The sequence below is a fragment of the Bubalus bubalis genome, chromosome 1, assembly GCF_019923935.1.
Source record: "Bubalus bubalis isolate 160015118507 breed Murrah chromosome 1, NDDB_SH_1, whole genome shotgun sequence".
Lineage (NCBI taxonomy): Eukaryota > Metazoa > Chordata > Mammalia > Artiodactyla > Bovidae > Bubalus > Bubalus bubalis.
In genome coordinates this window covers 25,531,353-25,543,519 of record NC_059157.1, presented here as the reverse complement: position 1 = coordinate 25,543,519, position 12,167 = coordinate 25,531,353, and the positions used below count along the sequence as shown (strand labels likewise).

Below are 12,167 nucleotides of genomic sequence, written 5' to 3'. Positions count from 1 at the left end.
ACAAAGAATAACAAAAGCAAAACAAGCTATTTGCTTATTTTGCTCAGCCTGAGTCAAATCTGGTGGCCGTTTCAGCAACCACAGTTTTAACCAGAGATCATCTGAACAAAGAGAGAATTTCTCCAAGAGGAGTTTAAGTTTCTTATTGACCACATGCAATGATTAAGAAAAGCGTTCTGAATATTCTTCTTAGATAATGCATACAAACACACTCCATGTTGTGTATTGGCCTTGAAACCCTATGTAAATCTAAAATATTAATTTGGTACCCAGTGTATTGGATAATACATTAATATATAACTTAATTGTGTAGAAAAAATATGTGAATTTAAAATATAGCATGTTTGGTATTTTTAAACCTTTAACAGCAATTTCAGCTTTTTAAAGGAAGATGATATTTCTGTTACAGAATCATTAAAACATCTAATTATCTAATAAGGCACCTAAAATCAGTGTGAGATGATCAAGGAATAGAGCCAATGATCTTTTTCATGAATTATGTAGGTGACTCAGGTACGGGATCATACTCTGTGTGGAAACAGGAGATTGTTGATATTCCTGTATCTGGAAGCCACCAAAGTCTTTGGCACAATGACTGCCGTTTCAGGCCAGAGGTCTCTGCTAAGCGTCTCAGAGAATTCAGCCTGAGATGTCTTTTTACCCCATCTTGACTTCAACATTCTCAAAGTATCCTTTATTAATCAAATCTAAATGAATGCTATTTATTTTCTCAAACTATCTTTAAAATTTCAGATCTAAAGCAATGATGTATCTTACCTTGTTCTCCAATGTTTTCCATGGACACTACAGAAATAGAGAAAAGAGACAGGCAATATGTTATATGAAGCTTATAGCAAACACAGGGCCTGAAAGAGACATAAGGTCTTGAGTAGGTTAATAATTTAGTTCTTTCCAAGCCAACGTTCTTTAAATATTTGTTAGACTGTTTAGAGGAGAGGTGAGTATTGTGGAAGAGGTGGGGAGGGGAGGCTGGGCCTTCAGCCAGGCCCTGCTAGGCATCCCAGCCTTGGCTCCCACGTAGGAAAGAAACCCCATCAAGTGTGGCCCTGGTGAGTCTTCCTCCTTTATTGATTGGCTTCTCAGGTTTCCTTTCAACTACAGAGTTCAGATAAAGTTTCGCTAGCTCATCACACTCCCAGAGACACCGATTGCTCTTTGTAAGCTGGCAACCACTGAGTTAGCTCTCCAGAAGGAAAATTAAAAAAAAAAAAAATCATGTCCACTGCACAGACTTCTCTTGCCGGATTTCTGAAAGTACAAATTCTTATGCCCAATGGCTAACTGCTTCCTACCGTACAATGAGGGGCCTGAGAAACTGCGGTCTCTGAGGGGCTGCTGTGAATACTGCAAGGTGGCAGGTAGATGAGGACTGGGACCACAGAGCTCAAACCAGCTGGGACAAGAAACCCGACTCAGTAACCCTAGCCGTTTTCTTTCTTTCTGGTTTTGTTTTTGCCATTTAAACTTTTTAGTTTATATTGCAGTATAGCCGACTAACAACGTTGTGATAGTTTCTGGTGGACAACGAAGGGACCCAGCCACACATATACAAGGATCCATCCTCTCCCAGCTAGAGAAGGAAATGGCAACCTACTCCAGTATTGCTACCGGAGAAATCCCACAGACAGAGCACAGAGGAGCCCGGCAGGCTACAGTCCCTGGGTTTGCAGGAGTTGGACATGACTTAGTGGCTAAACCACCAATCACTACCATTCTGCCCCAAACCCCCTCCCATCCAGGCTACCATATAACATTGAGCAGAGTTCCCTGTGCTATGCTCCGTGTAGGGAACAGTAGGTCCTTGTTGTTTATCCATTAAAAAATAGCAGTGTGTAAATGTCCATTCCAAACTCCCTAACTACCCCTCCCCCTCATCCTTCCTTCTTGGCAACTATATGTTCTCTAAGTCTTCTGTATGGTCCTCTTGCTTTGTTTCCCACGTGGTCTCCCTCCATTTGTACTAAAGTCTTTGGGACGTCTGCCTTATCTCAGTAGTAGCAAGTCTAGATTTGACTTTGTTTCCTGATGCATTTTTGTTTCTATTCAGCTACTAAAAGGCAGACAGGATTTTCAGCCTTTGTCCTGGAGTATAATTTCATTTGCATTAGTAACATTGGAATCAGAGGGTAATGCTGTGAGAGATTTTTAAGATTACCTGATCAGACCAACCTCCTTCCCAGGAGGGCTACAGTTCAGTCATTTCTCAAGCCAGTGGGAACAACACTTTTGGAGAGCAGCCCATTCTCTTACTGGACTGATTTAAGAACGACTGTAAGATCAGGGTGTGCCGAAATGAGCCTCCTGTGGATCCTACCTATGATATACAGGCTTCCAATCTGTAGCTATAAACAGAAAATCTAAAAGGCAGATCTTCAGATTTCTCACCAATCTTGATGTGGCTCCTTTAAATATTTCCTGGTCTTTCAATTTCTGCTAACATTCCTGATCCCCAGGATGGGACAGGCAGAATGAGATGATCTTTGACTTACAAATGGCCTGTAACACAAGTGTGCTTGCTCATCAGAGGCGAGAGGGAGTCAGAGGGCACTTTCTCACAGAATCCCTAAAGTGGCTGATGTAGGGCAGAGGAAGGACAGAGCTGTCTTTTCTGTCCAACCCCACTACTCCTGTCATGCATTTCTCTCTGGGCCCTGACTTCCCCTTCTTCAAAATGCTCTAAAATTAACTACAGTTCTTCCTTGGATCAAAATTTCTACCCCTGCAGCTAATCGAAGGAAATGCAAAAGCAATTTGAATCCATTTGTGCATTTATGTATGAATGACCCTTAATGACCATTCCAGAGGTTCTGGTGTTTTAATGAAAATGTATTTGCTAACCCATGACTCTAGTTGTCAGAACTGAAACAGTAAAACAAAATGACATTAAAAAAAAAAAAGAAAAAGTATGATCAGTATGAGGTAATAAGTTTTTTGTTCTGGACTGTTAATATATTGGCTGGATATGCATTCAAAGGTATCTTCTGAAAAGCTATTTCTGTCCTTCACAGCTTGCTTTTCTTTAATGTACTTCAAAATTCACAGATTTTTTTTTTCAGTTAAATGATTTACTCGTGGATGCATGTTTATGGAAAATAATTCTGATAACATTTACAGAATAAAACATGAAAGTCCAAAAAGGTTGTATCAATTATATTCCACAAAAATTGTGAGCCTATCAAATTTCCTATGAATGTAAAATGTCTTTAATTTTTGTCAACATTTTGGCCAAAATAAAAATCACTGTTTTAGTATTCATTTCTCTGATTACTAGTGAACTTTAAAAAATAATTTTTATTAAAAAAATTAAATGATTGGTTTTTCCTATCTCCTCTGATTTTTTCTATCTCTTCTCTTTTACTTTTTGAGAGCCTTTTATATACTCTGTGAAGTAATCCCATATTTGTTACATATGTTCTAAATAAAGTTGTGTATAACTGCTTTCAAATGACTTAATAAATACCAGTAAAAATAAACAATCTGCCTGCAATGCAGGAGACCTGGGTTCGATCCCTGGTTCAGGAAGATCCCCTGGAGAAGGAAATGGCTACCCACTCCAGTATTCTTGCCTGGGGAATCCCATGGACAGAGGAGCCTGATGGGCTACAGTCCACGGGGTCACAAAAAGTCGGACACGACTGAATGACTAACACTTTCTTTAAATGGCAGTGCCAAAACTTTGAAACTGACCTATGTCATTAACATATATATGGACCACACCTGGTTGTGCTTTATTTTACTGAGGAAATTGATGTTCTTGCAACCATGTTTACCTCATTATGAGGTCAATGGTTTATCTTGTAATTTTTTTCTTTTTGCTGCACCACGCATTATGTGGGAACTTAGAATCCTGACCAAGGATCAAACCTAAGCCCCGCTGCACTGGAAGCTTGGAGTCTTAACCACTAGACCACCTGGAAAGTCCCTGTCATAATCTTCAACTTAGGGGAGGAGCTGTCAGTTTCAATATCCCTCTCCTATGACAAAACCACATAGAATACAATGTTATTTTCTCTTTCGTTCATAAATAACTGTTTAAGGTTATTTACTCACGTTTCTAATACATATAGATTAATATATAAAGACAATATATGGAAAATACAGGCTCAATTTTGGAAAACATAGATGTTAAGTTAAATGTATTTTAATTATTTATATCAATGTGAGAATTAAATAGCAATACTGATCATATTTATGACAGATCTTCCAAAAATAATATTGGATTTTAATGTGAATTTTGAGTTTTATCCAGTATTACTTAATTATTTCACAGAATTTCATTTTGGTCTGTTTAAAAATTAGGCTGATACTTATTCTCCAACTGCACACATATAGAAATTTTGAATCTCTTATAAACATCTTTACTATATTTTTTAATAACCAGTTTTTGAGGTAAATGAACATAGCTATTTATATTTTTATTAAAATAAAATGGAGGCAGATGAGCTTTACTACAAGTCACAATGAGCAGCATATTAGTTATTTCTATCTGAGATTTTTGTTTTCAATTTTAAAGTTTTATGCATGTGACAAAAATATTATGACTTTGGGCTCTGCTGGATCTTATTAAAATTAGTTCCTCTTTGAAGCAAAACAGCTAGCACAGAGCATCTGTCTGATAAATGTTTGCCGAATAAAAACATTGACAAACAAAAGTAAACATCATGAATTTGAATCACGTAAAAGTGGAATCCCAATGCAGACCTATGAGAAACAATTCTTTCTTCTGTGGACTTGAAAACTTCAAGAACAGAGTTACTTTTTTCACCTGTCATCTTAGCACACTGCAGAAACTAAACTAGTAATCTGCAAAACCAAAAGCAATCCATCTGTAATGCCTGCTGGCCTACACCCCCCAGAAGTGAAGACAACACCTCATTACCCAAAGCAGGGACAGAAGACCAAGTGGTACCTGATCCCCTAAAAAAGGAAAATCTTGAAGAAGGCATTGGTTTCAACTGGGCTTCAAGCAACTTTAAAAGAAGACAGAAAGGTTTTATACGTTTATAAGGTTTCACCTCTTAATTTTGAGTCTTCCTTAGTATCTTATTTTTTAATAGGTCAGTGTGTCAAAATAAAAAAGAACCTTACCAAGCACAACAGAACTAAAGGGCAAAGACTCCGGATGAAGACAGGGGAAGCCCCACTCCATCTCTGCCTCCTGCTGGTGTCACAGTGACCCTATTTAACAGATATTCCATCACGAAGTGAGTGCAGGAGTAACAAATGCAGTATTACTAGAGCTGCTGTGGAATTAAAAGAGGTAATAAGTGTAAAGTACTTAACACAGCCTGGCACACAGTAAGACCTCCAAATATACCAGCAATTATAATACATGACAGTTAATTTTGTGAACACTAATTGTAAAAGATATCATAGAGGAACAGGGACCACAAATGAAGAAAAACTACAAAGAGATGAGTTATATTTGTACAAACCTCTGAAAGACATCCATGCAAAATTCTGACTGCAAACAGGCTTTACAAAGTGAAAAAAAAAAAAGGTGAAAAATGACTTAGATTTCATATCTTGCCTTTAATATAGATGTGTCATTCCAGAAACTTGGTAGTAGAAACAAAGATGGTGGGACTCATCCTTACAGAGGGTGATGAGGAGACACAAAAATCCTATTGCTGATATGGCAGTCAGTCCACACGAGACCTTCACTTTAAAGAGACAAGACCTATATTGGATGTGACACCATCTGTTCAATGTAATGAATAAAAACAATGACTTCAAAAAAAAAATGCCTACTTTTTATAATCATTCCAGAGAATTAGACGTAGTTTACACCTGGCAATACGAGCACCACTGTTCTTACACTAAAATACTTTCCCTGCCCATCTGGTGGCCACCTAAATACACAGGATAGTCACACTGTGGGACATGATTTTAATTTTCATTTCAGAAGTGTATCTGCCTAATTTTATCTTGGATTAGCTTAATTTCTTTCGGGTTTCTTAGCCTACCATGATAATACTCTGCTTTGGAGATTTCTAATTTTCCAATCTACCTGCAGGACGTAAAACTCCTCCCCGATTAATTGCAGTACAATGAGGAAACAAGACCTCTGCCTTGTTGAAAGAGCCTAAAGAATTCAAGTACTTTCTTGGCACTGGTGGTGTATTGGAAGAGAATAGGAATGATACATTATTACCAGTATTCGCAAGAATGTTCCTTTTGGCAAGAGTCAAATAAAAGCTTTTAAGAATTACATCTTGGAACCTGGAACCATCAAGAAACTTCAAGGCTGGTCGACTGGGCAGCCAGTTGTGTCTTCCAGCTACGCTTTCTACAGCTTAATCCACTTCCTCCCTCATTAGTCATTCCTCTAAGAAACAAACTGGGATGTTAGAGAAAAGGCTGACTGCTCAGCTATCAGGTTAGAACTGATGTGTGATACTTTTGTCGTAGTATTGATCCTTAAGAAATTCTTGTATAAAAATCAAACAGATAAAACCAAGGATGCAGAGTCAGAATGTCAGCCACTAATAACCCCGAACATACCAAAGGGTGACAAACTACTTCTTGTTCCAAACTGGCTTAAGTAACTATCCTTAAAAATACACACCAAAAAAAAAAAAAAAAAAGATATACCTCACTTATCTCTTCTGTGTGAATTACCAAGTTACATTTAATCCAAGGGTCAGTAAACTACAGTTCTCAATCCAAATACAGCCAGCCACCTGTTTCTCTAAACAGAGTTTTTTGGAACACAGACACACTCCTTCGTGACACAGCTATCTCTCTGCGGCAGTGGAGAGCTGGGTAGTTGTGACAGGCAGAGTACAGCCTGCAGAGCCTAGAATATTCACCATCAGGCCCTCTATAGAGAAAGCTCTTCAACCCCTGTATGTTTGTTCTCCAGAGAAACAGAACCACAACACTATGAGACTAGGTATCAATTACAAGAAAAAAAACTGTAAAAAACACAAACACATGGAGATTAAACAATACGTTTCTAAATAACAGGTTACTGAAGAAATCAAAAGGGAAATCAAAAAATTCCTAAAAACAAATAACAATGAAAACACGACAGCTCAAAACCCATGGGATGCAGCAAAAGCACTTTTTTTTTTCTTTAATTTATTTTTTTTAAATTTTATTTTATTTTTAAACTTTACATAATTGTATTAGTTTTGCCAAATATCAAAATGAATCCACCACAGGTATACATGTGTTCCCCATCCTGAACCCTCCTCCCTCCTCCTCCATACCATCCCTCTGGGTTGTCCCAGTGCACCAGCCCCATGCATCCAGTATCGTGCATCGAACCTGGACTGGCAACTCGTTTCATACATGATATTTTACATGTTTCAATGCCATTCTCCCAATCTCCCCACCCTCTCCCTCTCCCACAGAGTCCATAAGACTGTTCTATACATCAGTGTCTCTTTTGCTGTCTCGTACACGGGGTTATTGTTACCATCTTTCTAAATTCCATATATATGCGTTAGTATACTGTATTGGTGTTTTTCTTTCTGGCTTACTTCACTCTGTATAATAGGCTCCAGTTTCATCCACCTCATTAGAACTGATGCAAATGTATTCTTTTTAATGGCTGAGTAATACTCCATTGTGTATATGTACCACGGCTTTCTTATCCATTCATCTGCTGATGGACATCTAGGTTGCTTCCATGTCCTGGCTATTATAAAGAGTGCGGCGATGAACATGGGTACACGTGTCTCTTTCCCTTCTGGTTTCCTCAGTGTGTATGCCCAGCAGTGGGATTGCTGGATCATAAGGCAGTTCTATTTCCAGTTTTTTAAGGAATCTCCACACTGTTCTCCATAGTGGCTGTACTAGTTTGCATTCCCACCAACAGTGCAAGAGGGTTCTCTTTTCTCCACACCCTCTCCAGCATTTATTGCTTGTAGACTTTTGGATCGCAGCCATTCTGACTGGTGTGAAATGGTACCTCATAGTGGTTTTGATTTGCATTTCTCTGATAATGAGTGATGTTGAGCATCTTTTCATGTGTTTGTTAGCCATCTGTATGTCTTCTTTAGAGAAATGTCTATTTAGTTCTTTGGCCCATTTTTTGATTGGGTCATTTATTTTTCTGGAGTTGAGCTGTAGGAGTTGCTTGTATATTTTTGAGATTAGTTGTTTGTCAGTTGCTTCATTTGCTATTATCTTCTCCCATTCTGAAGGCTGTCTTTTCACCTTGCTAATAGTTTCCTTTGATGTCCAGAAGCTTTTAAGGTTAATTAGGTCCCATTTGTTTATTAGCAAAAGCACTTCTAAGAGGGAAGTGAAAGTGAAAGTCGCTCAGTTGTGTCCTACTCTTTGCAACCCCATGGATTATACAGTCCATGGAATTCTCCAGGCCAGAATACTGGAGAGGGTGGTCTTTCCCTTCTCCAGGGGATCTTCCCAACCCAGGGATGAACCCAGCTCTCCCACATTGTGGGCGGATTCTTTACCAGCTGAGCCACAAGGGAAGCCCTCTAAGAGGGAAGTTTATAGCAACTCAAGAAACAAGAAAAACATCACATGGGCAACCTAACTTTACACCTAAAATGACTGGAAAAAGAAGAACAACAACAAAAAGCCCAAAAGTAGCAGAAGGAAATAAATCATAAAAAACAGAGCAGAACTAAATGAAAAAGAAATGAAAGAAACAATAGTAAAGATTAATAAAAATAAAAGCTGGTTCTTTGAGAAGATAAACAAAACTGACAAACTTTTAGCCAGACTCACCAAGAAAAAAAAGAGAAGAATCAAATCAACAAATTTAGAAATGAAAAAGGAGAGGTTACAACAGACAATGCAGAAATATAAAGGATTATAAGAGACTATTACGAGCAACTATATGACAATAAAATGGATAACCTGGAAGAAATGGACAGATTTTTAGAAAAGTTCAATCTTCCAAGACTAAACAAGGAAGAAATAGAAATTACGAACAACCCAATTGCAAGCACTGAAATCGAAATTGCGATTAAACATTCTCCCCAAAAACAAAAGCCCAGGACCAAATAGCTTCACAGGTGAATTCTATCCAACACTTAGAAAAGAGCTAATACCTAGCCTTCTGAAACTCTTTCAAAAAATTGAGGAGGAAGGAACACTTCCAAACTCATTCTATGAGGCCACCATCACCCTGATACCAAAATCAGACAAAGACAACACAAAAAAGAAAACTACAGGCCAATATCACTGATGAACATAGATGCAAAAATCCTCAACAAAATTCTAGCAAACAGAATTCAACAACACATTAAAAAGCTCATACACCATAATTAAGTCAGGTTTATTCCAGGGATGCAAGGATTCTTCAATATATGCAAATTAATCAATGTGACACACCATATTAACAAACTGGAAGATAAAAATCATATGATAATCTCAATAGATGCAGATGAAGCCTTTGATAACATTCAGCACCCATTTATGATTGAAACTCTTCAAAAAAATGGGCACAGAGGGAACCTACCTCAACATAGTAAAGACCATATATGATAAACCCACAGCAAACATTATTCTCAATATTCCCCCTAAGATCAGGAACAAGACAAGGGTGTCAACTCTTACCACTATCATTCAACATCGTTTTGGAAGTCCTAACTATGGCATTCAGAGAAGAAAAAGAAATAAAAGGAATCTAGATCAGAAAAGAAGTAAAGCTCTCACTGTTTGCAGATGACATGATACTATACATAGAAAACCCTAAAGATACTATCAGAAAATTACTAGAGCTAATCAGTGAATCTAGCAAAGTCACAGGATACAAAATCAATACACAGAAATGACTTGCATTCCTATATACTAACAATGAAAAATCAGAAAGAGAAATTAAGAAATCAATTCCATTCACTATTGCAACAAAAAGAACTCAATATCTAGGAATAAACTTACCGAAGGAGATGAAAGAACGGTACATAGAAAATTATAAGACACTGATGAAAGAAATCAAAGATGACATAAACAGATGGAGAGATATTCCATGTTCCTGTGTAGGAAGAATCAATATTGTGAAAATGACTATACTACCAAATGCAATCTACAGATTCAGTGAGACCCCTATCAAATTACCAATGGCATTTTTCACAGAAGTGGAACAAAAAGTTTCACACTTCATGTGAAAACACAAAAGACCCCAAATAGCCAAAGCAGTCTTGAGAAGGAAGAATAGAGCTGGAGGAATCAACCTTCCTGACTTCAGATTATACTACAAAGCTATAGTCATCAAGACAGTATGGTACTGGCACAAAAACAGAAATACAGATCAATGGAACAAATAGAGAACCCAAAAATAAACCCACGCACCTATGGGTACCTTATTTTTGACAAAGTAGGCCATATACAATGCGGCAAAGTTAGCCTCTTCAATAAGTGGTATTGGGAAAACTGGACAGCTACATTTAAAAGAATGAAATTAGAACACTTCCTAATACTGTACACAAAGATAAACTCAAAATGGATTAAAGACCTAAATGTATGTGCAGAAACTATAAAACTCTTAGAGAAAGACATAGGCAGAATACTCGATGACATAAATCAAAGCAAGATCCTCTATGAGCCACCTCTTAGAGTAATGGAAATAAAAATAAAAGCAAACACACCAACAAAGGTCCGTCTAGTCAGAGCTACGGTTTTTTCAGTAGCCATGTATGGATGTGAGAGTTGGACTATAAAGAAAGCTGAGCACCGAAGAATTAATGCTTTTGAACTGTGGTGTTAGAGAAGACTCTCTTGAGAGTCCCTTGGACTGCAAGGAGATCCAACCAGTCCTTCCTAAAGGAAATCAGTCCTGAATATTCATTGGAAGGACTGATGCTGAAGCTCAAACTCCAATACTCTAGTCATCTGATGCGAAGAACTGACTCATTTGAAAAGACCCCAATGCTGGGAAAGATTGAAGGCGGGAGGAGAAGGGGATGACAGAGGATGAGATGGTTGGATCATCACTGACTCAATAGACATGAGTTTGAGAAAGGTCTGGGAGTTGGTGATTGACAGGGAAGCCTGGCATGCTGCAGTTCATGGGATTGCAAAGAGCTGGACATGACTGAGTGACTTAACTGAACTAAACTGAACAGAAGGGACCTAATTAAATTTAAAAGCTTTTGCACAGCAAAGGAAACTAGAAACAAGGTGAAAAGACAACCCTCAGAAGAGGAGAAAATAATAGCAAGTGAAACAACTGACAAAATATTACTTTCCAAAGTATACAAGCATACAACTCAATACCAGAAAAACAAACAACCCACTCAAAAAGTGGGAAAAAAACCTAAATAGACATTCTCCAAAGAAGACATAAAGATGGCTAACAAACACATGAAAAGATGCTCAACATAGCTCATTATTAGAGAAATGCAAATCAAAACTGCAATGAGATATCACCTCGCACTGGTCAGAATGGCCATCATCAAAAAGTCTACAAGCAATAAATGCTGGAGAGGGTGTGGAGAAAAGGGAACCCTCTTGCACTGTTGGTGGGAATGTAAACTGATTCAGCCACTATGGAAGATGGTATGGAGATTCCTTAAAAAAACTAGGAATAAAACTACCATATGACCCAGAAATACCACTCCTAGGCATATACACTGAGGAAACCAAAATTGAAAAAGATACATGTTCATTTCAGCACTATACAATAGCTAGAACATGGAAGTAACCTAGATGTCTATCAACAGATGAAGGGAAAAAGAAGTTGTGGTACATATACACAATGAAATATTACTCAGCCATAAAAAGGAATGCATTTGAGTCAGTTCTAATGAGGTGGATGAACCTAGAGCCTATTATACAGAGTGAAGTAAGTCAGATACATCACAGCAGGATACTCTATGACCCACCTCCCAGAATATTGGAAATAAAAGCAAAAATAAACAAATGGGACCTAATTAACCTTAAAAGCTTCTGGACATCAAAGGAAACTATTAGCAAAGTGAAAAGGCAGCCTTCAGAATGGGAAAAAATAATAGCAAATGAAGCAACTGACAAACAACTAATCTCGAGAATATACAAGCAACTCCTACAGCTCAACTCCAGAAAAATAAATGACCCAATCAAAAAATGGGCCAAAGAACTAAATAGACATTTCTCCAAAGAAGACATACAGATGGCTAACAAACACATGAAAAGATGCTCAACATCACTCATTATCAGAGAAATGCAAATCAAAACCACTATGAGGT

At 37.7% G+C, this 12,167-nt stretch overlaps 1 protein-coding gene across 1 annotated transcript in view; it reads right to left on the bottom strand.

Moving 5' to 3' along the window:
* The window catches only part of ZDHHC2 (zinc finger DHHC-type palmitoyltransferase 2), a 70,688-nt gene that overhangs the window by 35,487 nt on the left and 23,034 nt on the right, over positions 1-12,167 (bottom strand). Inside the window, exon 2 of the mRNA XM_025279301.2 lies at positions 778-804. Coding sequence (XP_025135086.2) covers positions 778-804 — 27 coding nt within the window. The remainder of the gene's footprint in view (positions 1-777; positions 805-12,167) is intronic.